General features: G+C 46.2%; 1 protein-coding gene across 1 annotated transcript in view; it reads left to right on the top strand.

The window, feature by feature from the left end:
* LOC115133363 (zinc finger protein 219-like) overlaps positions 1 to 17,933 on the top strand; it is a 28,711-nt gene extending 10,778 nt beyond the window's left edge. Inside the window, 7 exon segments of the mRNA XM_029666510.2 lie at positions 3,812 to 3,896; positions 4,262 to 5,504; positions 5,507 to 5,763; positions 8,697 to 9,549; positions 9,950 to 10,096; positions 12,141 to 13,032; positions 13,195 to 17,933. Coding sequence (XP_029522370.2) covers positions 4,265 to 5,504; positions 5,507 to 5,763; positions 8,697 to 9,549; positions 9,950 to 10,096; positions 12,141 to 13,032; positions 13,195 to 13,591 — 3,786 coding nt within the window. The 5' untranslated portion in view covers positions 3,812 to 3,896; positions 4,262 to 4,264 and the 3' untranslated portion in view covers positions 13,592 to 17,933.
* The last annotated feature ends 743 nt before the right edge of the window (positions 17,934 to 18,676 follow it).

Below are 18,676 nucleotides of genomic sequence, written 5' to 3'. Positions count from 1 at the left end.
CAACTTTGGAAGTATGCTTGGGGTCATTTTCCATTTGGAAGACCCATTTGCGACCAAGCTTTAACTTCTTGACTGATGTCTTGAGATGTTGCTTCAATATATCCACATAATTTTCGTTCCTCATGATGCCATCTATTTTGTGAAGTGCACTAATCCCTCCTGCAGCAAAGCACCCCCACAACATGATTCTGCAATCCCCATGCTTCACGGTTGGGATAGTATTCTTCGGCTTGCAAGCCTCCCCCTTTTTCCTCCAAACATAAGATGGTCATTATGGCCAAACAGTTTTATTTTTGTTTCATCAGACTAGAGGACATTTCTCCAAAAGTATGATCTTTGTCCCCATGTGCAGTTGCAAACCGTAGTCTGGCTTTTTTTATGGGGGTTTTGGAGCAGTGGCTTTTTCCTTGCTGAGTGGCTTTCAGGTTATGTCGATATATGCCTCGTTTTACTGTAGATATAGATACTTTTGTGCCTGTTTCCTCCAGCATCTTCACAAGGTCCTTTGCTCTTGTTCTGGGATTGATTTGCACTTTTCGCACCAAAGTACTTTCATCTTTAGGAGACAGAACACCTCTCCTTCCTGAGTCGTATGATGGCTGTGTCGTCCCATGGTGTTTATACTTGCGTACTATTGTTTGTACAGATGAACGTGGTACTTTCAGGCGTTTGGAAATTGCTCCCAAGGATGAACCAGACTTGTGGAGGTCTACAATTTTTTTTCTGAGGTCTTGGCTGATTTATTTTGATTTTCCCATGATGTCAAGCAATGAGGCACTGAGTTTGAAGGTAGGCCTTGAAATACGTCGACAAGTACACCTCCAATTGATTCAAATGATGTCAATTAGCCTATCAGAAGCTTCTAAAGCAATGACATCATTTTCTGGAATTTTCCAAGCTGTTTAAAGGCACAGTCAACTTAGTGTATGTAAACTTCTGACTCACTGGAATTGTGATACAGTAAATTATAAGTGAAATAATCTGTCTGTAAACATTTTTTGGTAAAATGGCTTGTGTCATGCACAAAGTAGATGTCCTGACCGACTTGTAAAAACTATAGTTTGTTAACAAGACATTTGTGGAGTGGTTGAAAAACGAGTTTTAATGACTCCAACCTAAGTGTAAATGTAAACTTCCGACTTCAACTCTATGCATGAAGAATCATAACGGCAATGTATGCAATACAGCACACATTGTCAACCACTCTACTGTAACGAGTACCTAAGGGCCATAACAAATTAGACGAAAGCGCTCCTATGACCCCCATCACACATCTGTCCATAGATATCCTGATTCTCAGCAGCTGCCTTCAGTTAACATTATGATTAGCCTTTACACAATATCTTTGATACATTAGGATCCACACCCTACGATCTTAATTTGATCACTCTTTTTGTTCCTAAGTGTTTTCCTGCACAGCATGAAATGCAAACTTGTCGTTTAGTCAAGGTAAAAAAAGTATTCTAAAGTTTGTTATTTCTACTTTAAAATGTCAGACATGATTTGCCCTAACGAAAAATGTATGAACCCCTTCAAAAAAAAATGTCCATTCATTATAATCCACATATTAATTCACATTATTTACTTGCTGTAGCAATTTGGCTCAAATTAAGATCCTCCATCTGTATGAAGAATCATAACCACCGTGTACTGACTTGCTTGAACTGTGTCCTGCTCAAAACCACAAATATAGTTACGTTTGTACATTCTTTGTACACTGAGATCTAAAGTCGTACAAATACACATACTCCGTACCGCACACACTGTACCTACACACGTTCGTAGTGACATGAACACGTGACATGATCTATACAAACTTCCACATAGAGTATATGGCCCAAACACCTGTCAATATGTACAGCTAGAAGAATTTGTATGTGTGCGAGCGTGTGTGCGATGGTAATGGAAAACACAAGAGTCATTTTAAGCGCTCAGAAGTCTTGGTTAAATCAGCCGTAGGCGTCAGTTAGTGCATGCTTTATTACAGTTCCGTTGGGGGAATGTGATCAAGCACACGTTCGTCATCTGAATCAAATGAATTGTAGCTGTGTTGAAATCTACATGTACTACTTGTTTGTGTTGGTTGATCACACCATGTACCTCTCTCTCTCTCTCTCTCTCTCTCTCTCTCTCTCTCTCTCTCTCTCTCTCTCTCTCTCTCTCTCTCTCCCCCCTTCCCCTTTGTCTAGCACCTTATCTCCTCTCTCCATCTATCCACATTTGGAGAAGCTTTATTGGTATGACAAGGCTGGTTGGGCACAGTGGCCGCTGTCACGGCAGAACAATGCAGTGGTGACGCTGATATTAATATGATAATGCCATCACATCAGACGATACTAACACACACATACACACCGCACACACACACTGTCCACCGCCTCGCTACCACCATGAATACCTACCTACAACAAAACCCCAGTTCGCAATCAGCCTTTTTTTTTTCATATTAGAAAATGCTAATCACATCACCATCGGATCTTTTCATTCGGTTATGTTTATTTCGCTGTCTCTCTCTTTCTCTTCTGCCTCCCACCTCTCTCTCTCTTCCCCCCCCCCCCCATTTCTCTCTCTTTCACTGTCTGTCTCTTCTTTTTCTCCTTTCTCTCCTCGCCATGTTGGCAGGCCCCAATCTACCAGCTGATATCAGCATTCCCTGGCACTGTGCCAACTGGCTCCAACGCAGGAGAGAAAGAAAGAGGGAGCGAGAGAATGAAAGAAAATGAGTGAATAATTGAGGGAGGAGGGAGAGAGAGAGAGAGAGAATGAGAGAGAAAGAGAGGGGGATGGGAGGAGTATGGAATCAGGGAGGGAGGGAGTGCGAGAAAGAAATAGAGACGGGGGAAGAAGGAACAATAACGGTGGATTAAGAAGGAGAGAGGGAAGAGAGGGAGGAGAAGGAAGAGAGCGAGAGAGGGGATATATGATTGATATTGTGTGATATCCCTGCTAGTCATGGCGGAGCTAAAATGTCAACTGGATACATGAGAATGTCTTTGTGATTCTGGCACGCTGACACACACAAACACGCACAGACATACTGTCTATATGAACGCACAGATGTAGGCTACTAGTGTTTGGCCATAATGATGATGATCGTGTGTTTGTAATGTTTTTTCTTGGCTCTATCACTACAGTTGTGGGTGGAAAACATGTCTGAAATATATTTAGTGTCTGTTCTTGTATTACATGAATAAGTTCAGGTGTGTTGTTTGTGTGGTTGTATGTGTTCTGTGTGTGTGTGTGTGTGGTTGGTTGTGTTTTTTTAGGCTCGGATGTGTGTGTGTGTGTGTGTGTGTGTGTGTGTGTGTATGTCCATTCCTGATGAAGCTGCTGCTGTATGTGTTCACAGGAAGGGTGTGTGGGGAAGTCAAAACATCTCGCGCCCATCCTGTTTGGGACAGTCCATGTCCTGTGGTGCCCTTAGCTCACACACACACTGACACACATGTACGGACATGCACGTACCAACACACACGCGCGTGCACACACACACACACACACACACACACACACACACAAACACATATATCATATACTGACATCAAACATATGGTTAAGTACACAATGTATCTTGCAACATCAAACAGGTGACCACCTGTTACACATTGAAGCACACACACCTGCAGGCAGGCAGACAGACAGACAGACAGACAGACAGACAGACAGACAGACAGACAGACAGACGCAGGCAGGCAGGACATTATGTTATTTTTGGTGTAATGGGATATGCAGCAGGGTGAGTTGCAATATGTTTGGTTTCAAATCTTTTTTAAACATATGTTTGAACATATTGAATGTATGTGTTCCCCAGAGGACTAAAGGAGGTGGCCATCAAAGCAGTGTGTCCCCCGTCTGCCAAGAAACTGAAACATGGAATAGCAGTAAACACACGACTGGTGAGTCCCCATACTAACTGTACACATAGTCAAGCATGGCATAGTTATACACACAGTACTGGTCAGTACTACAATATCATACGTTTATCCTCAAATAGCCTACTGACCTGTTCTGACCTCAGTACACAGAACAGTGTTGAGTCCCCGCACTACTCCTTCATACTACTACATTTCCATTGAAATACGGATATATTCCTACCATAAACGGGTTCATCTCAATTGTGCGAAGTGTCTTCCTCCTGTACTATATCCATTCCCTTATCTCTTGTTATCTCTCTCTCTCTTTATCTCTCTCATTTTATCTCTCTCTTTATCTCTCTCTCTCTCTTTATGTCTCTCTCTATTTTTCTCTCTCTCACACACAGAGAATGGATTCTCCTCCTGAATGTGTGTTGGCTCTTTCATGTGAGCTGTCCCAGTCACCCCCAACACTACCATCGCTGGACCACAGTCCCCAGGCCTCTCCTCACTCTACCTCCCACCTCTCCCCTTCACACAGCCCCCTGGACCTGCCCCTAGCCCATAGCCCCTCAGCCCTGTCCCACACACCAGAACCCCTGTCGAACACCCTAGACACCACCCCCTACTTCCCCTTCTCCTCCTTCCCCCTCAACCACCACAATGAGGAAGAGGAGGAGGATGAAGAGGAGCTGTCAGCACCTCCGTCCCCCACCCCGGCCGTGGCTCTCTTCCTGGGGGGTCTTCCGGAGGTGTGTAGCCCCTCTTCGGAGAGCTCTCCTCCGGTCACTCCGACATCATCGGCCCCTCTCCCCGGGTTCGGGGCCCTGGAGCTGGCCCTGTCCTCCGGGCAGCAGGGTGCCACCTGTAGTGATGAGCTAGACCTCCAGCTCTTCCATAAGGACGGGGGGAGTCTGTTAGGGTCTCTGCCCGGGAGGAAGGGTGTTTCTAGGGGAGCGGCCGGACTCAAGTTCCCCTGTCTGGTTTGTGGGAAGAGATTCCGCTTCCAGAGTATCTTGTCGCTCCACGCCCGCGCTCACAGTCTGGACCGGGACCGCCGCGCCTCAGCTCTTTACCGCAACACAGGCACCATGACCGGGAGCATCATTGGGACGGGGTCCACGGCGCATCTCAAAGCCCACCAGAACCACAACGACGTGGGACAAAACCACCACAGTCACCGCCAGAGTCCCCTGCTGTCTGTATCTCTAACCCAGGGACTGAGAGGGGAGGATGGAGATGCTCTAGAGGAGGCTCTGCAGATGGATCACCAGACCCTCCAGCCGTTCCTAATGGATGACAGCACACCGCTGAGCCCTCTGCTGACCGAGGAGGTGCCCCTCTCCCTCACCTCCCCCTACTCCTCTTCCTGCGGCCTGGGTGGCATGGGTCCTGCCATCTTAGAAGAAGCCGCCCTGGCCACAGCGGCAGTGCCCGCATTCCGCTGCCACGCCTGCAAGGGTAAATTCCGCACGGCCTCGGAGCTGTCTCGTCACGTCCGCATCCTCCACAACCCGTACAAGTGCACCCTGTGCTCCTTCTCTGCCAGCCAGGAAGAACGCCTGGCCGCACACCTCCACGACAGCCACCCCTCCCTGTCCCTCTCCCCCGGTGGAACTCCCCGCCCTGCCCCCTACACCCCCAGACACCCCCCATCATAACTACCACCACTGCCGTCATCCCCACACCCATCCCAGACACTCTCGTTCCCACCCCCAACCCGACCCCCACCCTGGCCCCAGGGGCTCCGCCTCTGCCGGCCTTCCGCTGTGAGACGTGCGGCCAGCGCTTCACCCAGTCCTGGTTCCTGAAGGGCCACATGAGGAAGCACAAGGATTCTCTGGACCACAAATGTCAGGTGTGCGGCCGTGGCTTCAAGGAGCCTTGGTTCCTCAAGAACCACATGAAGGTAGGTAACCTAGTGTGTGTCACAGGAGATTGGTGGCACCTTCATTGGGGAGGACGGGCTCAAGGTAATGACTTGAGTGGAATCAGTGGAATGGTATCAAACACATGGTTTCCAGGTGCTTGATGCCATTCCATTTTCTCCGTTCCGGACATCATTATGAGCCGTCCTCCCCTCAGCAGCCTCCACTGGTATGTGTATGTGTCTATGCTAGGGTCTATGTTAGGGTTGCTCATTTTGGGGAATATTCAGAGGTGGAAACTTTCCGTGGGTATTAACGGGAATATATGGGAATTAATGGGAATATATGCAAATTAATATTATTACCATTTAAATGCAAATGTTTTTTTTGCATTGGATATATTTACCATATCATATGGAGACGGAAACATAAACCCTTTACCTTATCATAAGTTAACATAATTGCAAATGATTGAATCCTTCCAATAGAAAAAAAATAAACAAATGTAGTTATGTATTGAACTTTAATTAAATGAGTTGACTCTTCACATGAGATGATTTCACTGAACAACAAAAGAAAGGGAATATTGAATGATCCCTAATGACCCATCGCATCTCCCAAAAACGTTTTCGACATACATTTGTAAAATGATAGTCTACAAACTAAGACTGAGATATGGAGGATGATGGAGGCAACAGGGGAAAGAGCCTCAGATCCACAAAGTCCCTTCCACCAGGTGGCTGATGAGCTATGTTGGCATGACTGCCATATTGCATCTCCATCCCAAAGTCCTTGCTTGGAAGTCTACTGCCAAGAACCTTGCCCTCATCCAGGCCAAGGTGGCGAGACACGGTAGTGATGACACCACAAGCCTTGTTGATCTCTGCACCAGACAGGATGCTCTTGCCAGCATACTTGGGGTCCAATATGTACGTTGCCGCATGTGTGGGCTTCAGGCAGAGGTCTTCATGTTTTTTTATGCATTTCAGAACTGCAGTTTCCTCTGCTTGGAGCGACAGTGAAGTGGGCAGGGCAGTATGGATTTCTTCTCTTACATCTGCAAGCAGAGTCTAAATATCAGACAGGATGGCATTGTCTCCCTCAATCCGTGCAATGGCTACTGTTATAGGTTTCAGGAGTTTCAGGCTGCTTACCACTCTCTCCCAAAATACATCATCCAGGAGGATCCTCTTGATGGGGCTGTCCATATCAGCAGACTGTGATATGGCCTTTTCTTGGAGAGACTCCTTCCCCTCCAGTAGACTGTCAAACATGATGACAACACCAACCCAACGGGTGTTGCTGGGCAGCTTCAATGTGGTGCTCTTATTCTTCTCACTCTGCTTGGTGAGGTAGATTGCTGCTATAACTTGATGACCCTTCACATACCTAACCATTTCATTGGCTCTCTTGTAGAGTGTATCCATTGTTTTCAGTGCCATGATGTCCTTGAGGAGCAGTTTCAATTCATGAGCAGCACAGCCAATGGGTGTGATGTGAGGGTAGGACTCCTCCACTTTAGAACAAGCAGCCTTCATGTTCGCAGCATTGTCACCAGTGCAAATAGCTTCTGTGGTCCAAGGTCATTGATGACTCCCTTCAGCTCATCTGCAATGTAGAGACCAGTGTGTCTGTTGTCCCTTGTGTCTGTGCTCTTGTAGAATACTGGTTGAGGGGTTGAGATGATATAGTTCATTATTCCTTTCCCCACAAACATTCGACCACCCATCAGAGATGATTGCAATACAGTCTGCTTTCTCTATGATTTGCTTGACCTTCACTGGAACGCTGTTGAACTCAGTATCCAGCAAATGAGTAGATAAAGCATGTCTGGTTGGAGGGGTGTATGCTGGGCAAAGAGCATTCAGAAATCTCTTCCAATACACATTGCTTGTGAGCATCAGAGGTGAACCAGTTGCATACACAGTTCGAGCAAGACATTCATCAGCATTTCTCTGACTACTTTCCTCCATTGAGTCATAATTCCAGGAGGACCATGAGCTGTTGCTATCGATAAGGTGTCTGATTCATCATTTCACCTCGAATTGAAGTAGAGGGACTTTTGTCAGGGGTTGCTTGTTGTGAGCGCTGAGGGAACTTTATGCACTTGGCCAGATGATTCTGCATCTTTGTTGCATTCTTCACATATGATTTGGCACAGTATTTGTAAATGTGCACAGCTTTTCCTTCTACATAAGCTGCAGTGAAATGTCTCCACACATCAGATAGTGCCCGTGGCATTTTGCTTTAAAGATTAGAAAAAAAATGAGTTAAAAAAAAACAAATACAATTCCATGTACAGATAAATAGTTAAGCAGTTAGTTTAAACAACTCCTTTGTAAGATAAATATTTTCAAATTAAACATGTATGCAAACAGGTGAATTAATACTAGTAGGCTCAAGCAAGCGAAAACCCACATGGTAGCAAAAACTAACTAGCAGAAATTGTTAACAAGTTAGAAATGATTTAAACATACTTTGCTGTAGGCTACTATTTACTAGTTAACAAAAAAGTATGTACTGTATATCGTAGAAAATATATTCACCCCGCCCAGTATTGTAATCAAAACTTACCAAAAAGCATGTAGTTCTTGTCTCAGACAGTGTAGTAGCGTGGGCGCAATAGCATCTCATTAGTGTGCAAAATCTTGAGAATCAGCTGGATGTGATGGAAGAATGCACTGTGCACTGGGTTGCGATTCCATTGAATTGGGGATAGTTTAACCAAAATATGCCACAAGACCTAGAATTGCCTTGTCTGTATCCCACAAAAAAGGTTCACTGTTATAAGCTAACTGTTTTGATGAACTTAAACAAAATAACTTCCCATGGAAAATGTCTGGGAAAATTCCGGAAATTTACCCGGAAAGTTTCCAACCCTTTGCAACCCTAGTCTATGCTATAATTGCATGTGTCAAACGATTGAAGACATTGGGCATTTATTATACAAGTGACTTTATGACCTCTATTACAGGTGCACCTCAACAAGCTGGGCCTGAAGGCAGGTCTGGGGGGGCTGGTGGCTCCTGTGGCCGGGGCTGAACATAGAGGCCCCAAAGGCTCTGTCACCAGCCAGGGCCTCAACGCTCTCTACTCCAGTCTCTTGCTGGCTCGTGGTGGAGGGGGGAGAGGGGGGCGATCAAGGGCTGAGCGGGACGGCGCCGGAGTCTCTAGTAAATCGGCCATCTTGGGCTACCTGGGGTTGCCCAGCGATGGCGGTGGCGGCGCCAGCTGCATGGAACGGCTGCAGGCCGTGGCTCAGGTGGCGGAGATGGGGAATGGGAGCGGAGGAGGAGGGGGAGGAGGAGGAGAGGCAGCGGGAGATGGAGGGGACCAGATAGCCATGTGGCAGCTGGTAGCCCGTAGCCTAGTAGCAGCTCAACAGGCCCAGCAAGCTCAGCAGGCTCAGAGGCAGAACCAGAGGACCCAGCACCTGCACCGAGCCCCATCCAGGAGCTCCGTGGTGGGGGAGGCTGAGCAGGTCAGGGCCTACCTTGGAGGTCTGGATCCCCGAGAGGAGCCTCCGTCCTCCGGAGCCCCATGGGAGTGCCCCGACTGTGGGAAGCTGTTCCGGAGCCTGCAGCAGGTGGTGGCGCACGCCCGCGTCCACGTCCAGCGGCCCCATAAGAACCACGGTCACCCCCCGCGCTACCCCGGAGGAGGAGAGGAGGACGGAGGAGCGAGCCAGAGTGGGGGAGGACGAGGAGGAGGAGGAGGTGGGAGAGAAGGTAGTAGCGAGGGAAGACAGGAGTCCAAACTTCAAAGTGGACCTCAACATCAGTCAGCAGCCGGAGGAGGGTTCCACTCAGTGATGTCACAGTTCCAAGGTACAGTGACATGGCTTCACCTCCAAAACGTCCCCAACATGTCTCCCGTTTATTTGACATTTTCATTAGAGAGAATAAGGACACAAATAAAAAGCTTGTAGCAGAGTGGGAGAGTAGCAGAGTGTGAGAGTAGCGTCTAGCAATGCAATTAACTATCAATACCACTTTCTTATTCTCTTCCTCCCGTCTTCCCCTTCTTGCTCTCCCCCCTCTTTCTCTTTCCCCCTCTCTCTCCCTCCCTCCCCCTCTGTCTCTACTCCATCACCCTTTCTCTCACCCTCCCCCTTGTTCTCTCTCTTCCGGCTCTCCCTCCCTCTCTCTCTCCCTCTCTCCCTCGCACCCACCCTCTCCCTCTCTCTCTCTCTCTCTCTCTCTCTCTCAACCCTTCCTCTCTCTCCAGGAGAGAACGGTCTATCTGGGTCATCTTCAGGTTCGTCCGTGACTTCTAGGGAGCGTGTGCGAGGCACAGGGGTGAAAGACTGCCCCTATTGCGGTAAAGCTTTCCGCTCGTCCCATCACCTTAAAGTGCATCTGAGAGTTCACACAGGTGAGCCTGCCACTAGCCCCCAACCCCCAACACACCTAACAATGGCTGGATCCCAAATCGACCCCTAGCCCCTAAATCCTATACCCTAGGGCTTATGACACTTATTCTGTGTCTATACAACCTAGGGCCAATGCACTCCTGTAGATCTGAGATGATTGATAAAATCGAGCTCACAGCCATGCAATCTCCATAGACAAACATTGGGCAGTAGAAGGGTCTTCCTGAAGAGCTCAGTGACTTTCAACGTGGCACCGTTATAGGATGCTACTTTCCAACAAGTCAGTTCGTCAAATTTCTGCCCTGCTAGAGCTGCCCGGTCAACTGTAAGTGCTGTTATTGTGAAGTGGAAACATTTGGAAGCAATAACGGCTCAGCCGCGTGGTAGGCAAGATCACAGAACAGACCACGTAAAAATCGTCTGTCCTCGGTTACAACACTCACTACCGTGTTCCAAACTGCCTCTGGAAGCAACGTCAGCACAAGAACTGTTCGCCAGGAGCTTCATGACATGGTTTTCCATGGCCAAGCAGCCGCACACAAGCCTAAGATCACCATGCGTTGGCTGGAGTGGTGTAAAGCTTGCCGCCATTGGACTTTGGAGCAGTGGAAACACATTCTCTGGAGTGATGAATCACGCTTCACCATCAGGCAGTACGACGGACTAATCTGGGTTTGGCAGATGCCAGGAGAACGCTACCTGCCCAAAACCATAGTGCCAACTGTAATGTTTGGTGAAGGAGGAATAATGGCCTTGAGCTGTTTTTCATGGTTTGGGCTAGACCCCTTAGTTCCAGTGAGGGGAAATCTTAACGCTACAGCATACCATGACATTCTAGATTATTCTGTGTTTCCAACGTTTTTGCCACAGTTTGGGGAAGGCCCTTTCCATTTTTAGCATGACAATGCCCCCGTGCACAAAGCAAGGTCCATACAGAAATGTTTTGTCGAGATTGGTGTGGAAGACATTGACTGGCCTGCACAGAGCCCTGACCTCAACCTCATCAAACACCTTTTGGGATGAATTGGAACACCGACTTCGAGCCAGCACTAATCGCCCAACGTCAGTGCCCAACCTCACTTATGCCCTTGAGGCTGAATGGATGCAAGTCCCCGCAGCAGTATTCCAACATCTAGTGTAAAGCTTTCCCAGAAGAGAGGAGGCTTTTATAGCAGCAAAGGGTGGACAAACTCCATATTAATGCCCATGATTTTGGAATGAGATGTTCGACGAGCAGGTGTCCACATACTTTTGGTCATGTAGTGTGGCTTCATCTCACCTTCTGATCGGCTGGATGGAAATGTCGCCATATTGCTTCTACCTGTCCAATGAGATCTCAGAGTGGCTAGGAAGTAGGGGCTAGAGGTCCATTTGGAATTCAGCGAATAATCACTAACAATACAATCTACTCTAGAACACTAAACCTTAACTACATGCACACTGACCACATTTACATGTGCCATTAAATTAATGTGTTCTCAAGTGTTTCTGAGTCCTAAATATGACCATCTCCTCTGTCTGTTGTAATTAATTAGGTGAATCATTATACTTAAGTAAATTGCTACTAGCAATAATCACTCTCAACACCTCCGAGGCTGATGGGGTTTTTAATCTAATGTCCTCCTTATCAAAGCCAATCAGGATTTTAGATTGTGATGGGATACCGCCACCTGTGGTTTGTAATGTGGTACTACAAGCTCATATAATACTTGAACCCTGTAGTTTCCCCTCTTTTATTCCATAGCAGAAATCCAGGAATCAAGGTCCATATAATTGTTGTTGTTTTTTTCTCTGTGGTCAGAAACAGACTAGGCGTAGGGCAGTTCAGGCAAATGCCAGATGGGCTGGTCCATATTTAGTCTAGTGGTCCTGTCTAAATTGTTTGTTTTATGTGCAGAATTAGAACAATACAAATGTTTCTCTCCATGTATAGTATAGCATAGTATAGCATAGCATAGTATAGTATAGTATAGTGTAACATCTACTGACATTCCTCCATTATTATATGCCCTTGATAACCACAACTAGTTTATGTACCTCTTTCAGGGGAGAGACCGTATAAATGTCCCCACTGTGACTACGCGGGAACCCAGTCAGGCTCTCTAAAGTACCATCTCCAGAGGCACCACAGAGAACAGAGGAATGCCATGGGGGCCTCTTCATCCACCGCCTCCTCCCCCGGCCTCACTTCTGCCTCTCTGGGAGGTGGTGGAGGAGCTCCACGGGGGGAGGGAAGGGAGGGGATGGCCAAACAGCGCCGGCCCCAGAGCTTCACCCATGGCTCAGCCGCCAGAACCCCGGCAGAGACCGCATCCTCCAGGCACAACCAGCACCAGCCCTGGATCCTGGGCCTTCCCGAGCAGAGAGACAGGGACCATGGGAAGGCCATGGGAGGACTGAGGGAGGCAGATCTGGAGAGCCAGTACCGGTACCTATCCGGGGTGATGGGGGCGCTGTACCAGGGGGGGATGGAGGGAGGGTGGACGGGGGAGTCCCCTACCTCCACCCCCACCCCGCCCCCGCCAAAGGCGCCCAAAGTGTCCCGTCGCAAACCACTCACCACCAGCCGCATGGTGCCAGCTAACGGGAGGGAGCGGATGGGAGGGGGATCAGCTCAGGGCACCCAGGAGGGAGGCTTGTTGTCCCAGCCCCTGGATCTCTCCCGCCGCCCCTCCCCTGGGCTCGGAGGTCTGGAGGAGGATGGAGTACCGGGAGGGGGTGGTGGAGGAGGAGGAGGAGCAGGGGTCACCCTTAACCAGTGCCTGTTCTGTCCCTTCCGTACCTGCTCAGCCGAGCTGATGGCCATGCACCTCCAGGTCAACCACACCAGCAAGTCCAGGCGTAAGAGGGGGGCCCACAACCCCAGCTCCCTGGGGGAACACGGGCCCCAGAGGCCACCCCAACCCCGGGCTGACCCAGACCCCCTAGCCCTGTGGAGGTAAGAGATGCGTGTTTACATTTTATATTTACATATTCATAATTTGCAGAGGTTCTTTCCCAGAGCTACTTATAGTTAGTGCATTCAACTAAGTTTAGTAGGGTGAAAAAACAAACATATTACAGTCATTGCAAGTAGACTGATGTCCCTATCCTATCCTAGGTACCTGAGCGAGAGTGAAGATAGGGCCCCCCTCGAGGAATGGGCCTCATCCAGGGTGGAGAGGGAGAGAGGGATGGAGAATGGCCTCACCCCAGAGGAAGTGGACCTAGAGGGCCGCTACAACCTCCACCACCCCCTGCAGGCTTCTAACCAGGCCTCCACCACACCCAGGAACACAAGGAGTGGCATCGCTGGCCTGGGGCAGGAAGGCAAGCTGGAGGAGGATGGGGAAGAGGAGGAAGAAGAGGAGGAAGGAGAAGAGGAGGATTTGGAAAGGGAGAGCAGTAGTCCAGGGGATTCCCCTACAGAGCATGGGATGAGGATGTCTCTCTCCATGTCAACTGCCCTCGGCTCTGACCGTCTTACACGAGAGGAGGAAGCAGTGATGGGAGACTAAACGGCAACAACATCATCCAGAGAGATGGGGAGAGGGAGTTCAACTAGACAGTGCAGAAGTTTAGGAGTCAAATGTTAGGGGTCATTATATCACTTCCTTGTTCTCTTACATACAGCAGTTCAGGGTCATTGACATGGTAAGTCCGCTGACAAGTATAACTAAGGACCACGGACTGAGATGCATCTCCATTGAGAGGGTTGTGTAAACATCATCTCTCCTAAGGAAAAAAATCATACATTTTTCTCTCGCCTTTTAATATTTACATCCCGGGAGTTCAGTGTAGTCCTCTTCATTTTCTCAATCAACCACAACCCCCCTTGTACATACAGACAGCGCAGTGTGAATCCTTTCTCTTCAGGACTTTTGAGGCCTTGAGTTCTATATTCCAGAGTTTCCTGTTTTCCATTCCATCTCCTACCAAGAGGGCTAATTGTGATGATTTGCTCGAGATCGTCCTCTGGCTGCTGTTAAGTCTTAACATTACTATGTGAGAACAAATAAACTGTAACATTCTACCATTCCGGAGAACACAAAAATGATTTTATCAGACCTTATACTTCATGTTTTGAGAATAATACTACTTCTATGAGTAACGTTGTTGATTAGTTATACTTTAGCAGAACAAGTGTCAAAAGAAGCCAAACTTCATCCCAACTAACGTTTAGATAAGATACCACTTCTTGTCACGTTGACATTTAAATTTCATATTACGGTCTGTTCAAGAGCACCGATTCGATAACCGTGGTTCAACCACAACCACTCAAGCCGTAAACTCAAACTAAGCTATCCAGCTGTCTACAACAAATAACACCACAGGAACAACTTTTTACCAGATGAAGATGGCAATGATTAGGGATAAGGTAACCCCTGACCCTGATATCACTGCCTCTCATTGGTCGGATTGCTGTTCCGAGGTCACCATGGGAACAGTTTGTCATTTCCTGTTTTCCCCTCAGTTTAGTGCCTGTCTATGTTTGGAATGTCGTCAAGGGAGTTCTACAGTATAGCCCTCTGTTTCTGGGCTCTTATAGGACAATGATATCTGAGAATACAGTATAAAGCTAAAGTATATATGTAAAAAATTGGTTCTAGGCTATTGTGAATAGAAATCTGTAGTGTTAAACAAACAGCTGGTGTGGATCTTTCTCTTTTCACAAGAGACCGGTAGCATCTCTTATGTGGATTCTGTGGGAAAAAATTATAAAGCACTTAGTTGATGAAGATGAAACATTAAGAAATATTCATATGAATGAAAAGAGGTCAAGGTGAAAGGTCAATAAGTGAAAAGGGAGGTTAAAGGTCAGAGGTCAGCATTTACAGCAGAAATACCAGCGTGTTCAGAGTCAGACGTGGGCTAACGGTTATTTCTACATTATCGTGGTGGCCAACGGACCATTAAACAAACAGAAACAAAACAAAAGTCTGTTTTGGGGGACACAGGACAGACAGACAAACGGACAGTGCATCCTGAACACAATCAGCTGGCACGTCTGGTCAGGTGACCAAGACTCCACGACCGTGTCACACTCTTTCCTTCCATTCCTTTTATGAGGAAAATAACAGAAAAAACAAGGGGAAGGAAAAATGGATGAGAGAAAAAGGGTGAGTTCCCTCACAGAGCGGAGGACTCAAGAAAGCAAACTGTTGTAGTCTTGGGGTAGGCCGTCTTTTAGATGACTAGATTTCTGTCTTTCTTTCTTTCTTTTAAGTGAAGAAGAACGGGAAAAAAAGAGTAAGCATTAAAACCATGAACAAATCCATAGATACATCCCAGTAGAATATGTGTAGCTTTTGTAAAGACAAGAAGATAAGAAAAAAGGACAAAAATAACTTTCTATGTTTATTTTCATTTCAAGAAGAGAAGCTTACAGAGAAGGTTATGAATATACAGTAGGTAATGATTTTTTAAAAACTATAAGGCTTGTTGTTGTGAGGAAAAGACTAGTCGGAATGTCATGTCTATAAAGAGCACTGTGCAAGGTTTATCATTTCCCAAAGTAGTTGTTTTTATTTGGACTATCGATAGACCAAACTTTTTTTTTTAAAGAAAATGTAAGGTGTCACTTTCTGTTGGAGTGTAAAGCTGCAGTTCCAATCCACTCGCCCAATCAATCAATCAATCAAGCATTCAATCAATCTATAATCCAATCAAAATATTATCATTGTATTATTAAGTGCTTGGATGAGACTCAAGTTTACATCACAATATATCAAAATATTAATCTCTGCCAAATTTTGATTGATCAATTTGTACCAAAGCCACGGTATTGGTTTAGCGCATCGTACTACACACAGCATGTTCTCCACACAGTGAACAAGCAAATATTTTATCATAAAAACAATTAAATAAACGACTTACGATTGTAAACGTCACTAAATTATTTGATTGGATAAGTCTTGCCTTCTCGCCCTCCTAACCCCATTGGTTGACAGCGAGAGCTTGGGATTGGAACCTAACCCCATTGGTTGACAGCGAGAGTTTGGATTGGAACCTAACCCCATTGGTTGACAGCGAGAGTTTGGGATTGGAACCTAACCCCATTGGTTGTAGGCGAGAGTTTGGGATTGGAACCTAACCCCATTGGTTGTAGGCGAGAGTTTGGGATTGGAACCACAGCCTTACTTTTGGTTTATGTGCATTATGTGTTTTACTTCTATCCTTATTAGAGCACCTTATATGAGTTTAGCAGTTCCCTAAGTGGTGTTTTCTTAAAGACTTAGGTTCCACCCGTAATGACATCCTATTCCCTATATGGTTCACTACTTTTGACCAGGACCATTCCCATATAGGTCCTGGTCAAAGTAGTGCACTATTTAGGGAATAGGGTGCCCTTTGGGACAATAACCTGTAGTGTCAATGCCACCGTGCCTTCTGTGTCAAGCACTTCCTGGAGTTGGTATTTTGTAAGCTCACCAAAAGCACTTAGCCCACATCTCTCTTTCCCCTAGTATATCACCTATTTATTCACCTCATTCTTCTTGACTTATTTTATCCTCTCCTTGTCTGTCACTCCAACTTCGCAGGGGCCAAGTGGGTTGTTGCCTTATTTGAACAATTTCTTACCATCAGACATAACATCACTTGGAGGTAATATTGCTAGCATCGCTAGTAGCCCCCAGTGTAGGAAACAAGGTTGATTTCAGCTAACCCGTGGCAAACCAAAGCCAAAGTTTAATGGATAAATCTTAGAATTTAGGTGCCAAAACCTGTCCATGGGGACACTAAACACGTTAAATTAAGATAATATAATTCAATGGTATTATCAAGATATTATATTGTCATTCTCTCTATCCTTTTAATGTATGTGTACATCTCTCTTTTCTTCTTTCTCAACTTCCCTAACCTCTCTCTCTTCTTCCTTTCTTCCATAACCTCTCTCTCTCTCTTCCATAATCTGTCTCTCTCTCTCTCTCTCTCTCTCTCTCTCTCTCTCTCTCTCTCTCTCTCTCTCTCTCTCTCTGGCACCATTAGAAGGTGGTGATGTGTACTATCTGGTATTGAGGCCTTTTATTCTTAGATTTGTATTTTCAATTTGTGTGATGTTTGTACGTTTGTTCATTCGATGCCCGATGAGATGGAGTAACGCTATTCTTCTTCTTTTTAAAATGATTATTATTGTTTTGGCATTATTAAGGAGAAGAAGAGAAAAAAAATAATAAGAAAAAAAAATGTCTTGTTGAATGTTGTACAGATAGCACTAGAGATGTGTTTTTAACAAGAGAGCGCAAACCCAAGCTCTAGTCCCGCCCACTCCTCCCTCCCATTGGCAGATAGGACAAGTGACTTGCCAAGGATAGTACAAGTGACCCGCCAATCATTTAAATGAACTGCCCTCCAACTGACAAACATGTTCGATCCAGTGAATGAATCATGATCTTAAATTACCCACAGAATATGTCATAATGTGAAAATGTGAATGTCCCAGACAGTCAATGGTTCATCTGAAATATTTCCTAAATTGCTTCTTGCAAGGAATCTCTCGGAAATATGCTAGAAATCTTTTAACCGGTGCCTAACTACATTGTTGACCCATAATTTCCTAGTTTCACATGCATTTTGAAGTGCAGATGTTCGAGTACTGTTGCAGTGTGTGTGACTGACATAGGTCATAGGGCCCTTGTCAAAAGTAGTGCACTATATAGGGAATCGGGTGCCATTTGGAACAATGTCTTGTTGGAGAGGTGGAAGGGAGTGCTGGGTTTGGGCTCTCGTGTAGATGACTGCCATTGCAGTGAGGGAAAAACTGACCTAACCTAACATAGTAGTGACTAATATGTGGACAGATTTTTAAAAAACACACACATTAGAGATACATTAATAAATGCAAACAAAGGAAAACAAGGGTTGAGTCATGTCATTTCTCTTATGCTATTTATACTGTTCTTTCAATGTCTGTGTGTGTGTGTGTGTGCGTGACCAAGGTAAAGAAACATACAGAACACGCCATAGGGAAACATTGAGAGGAACCAGGGGCCGGATTCACAATTGTTTCCGAGTAGGAGTGCTGATATAGGATCAGGTACCCCCCTGTCCATATTCATTATTATTATCATAATCATATTCATTATGACCTTAAAAAGCTGCACTGATCCAGGGGGGGATTCATACTCTTGAGATGCTTGATACATATGGCCCAGATCTATATAGTGATGGGACTTCAGCGGTTTTCAGCATCCATGTGTCTTTACACCATTGAATCATCACCGTGCAGTGTGCCGTCATGCTAAATGATGTTATCAAATGAGTATGTCTACTCAATGTGCACGACAACACTGTTGAAATACCGGAAGGGACATCAAGATCAGTCAGTACATTAGAGACAATTTTAGCAAAGTGCCACTCAGCCTCTCACCTCTCTACAACTTGGATACATCCGAAATGGCAGCCTATTCCCTAATTAGTGCACTACTTTTAAACGGGGCTCATGGGGCTCCTGTCAGAATTACTGGGGTGCCATTTGGGATGTACACCCTTGACTGTAAAAAATAGACGGTGGAGGTATGTCGCCCTCTAGTGGAAATAACAGATCCATGTAGATTCTCTGGTATTAGGATTATGATTCTGTGACAGGAGGGGCAAGGAAT

Source organism: Oncorhynchus nerka, linkage group LG8 (assembly GCF_034236695.1).
Source record: "Oncorhynchus nerka isolate Pitt River linkage group LG8, Oner_Uvic_2.0, whole genome shotgun sequence".
NCBI classification, from domain to species: Eukaryota; Metazoa; Chordata; class Actinopteri; order Salmoniformes; family Salmonidae; genus Oncorhynchus; species Oncorhynchus nerka.
The sequence above is the reverse complement of the archived record's forward strand: the minus strand, read 5'-3'. Positions and strand labels throughout refer to the sequence as shown.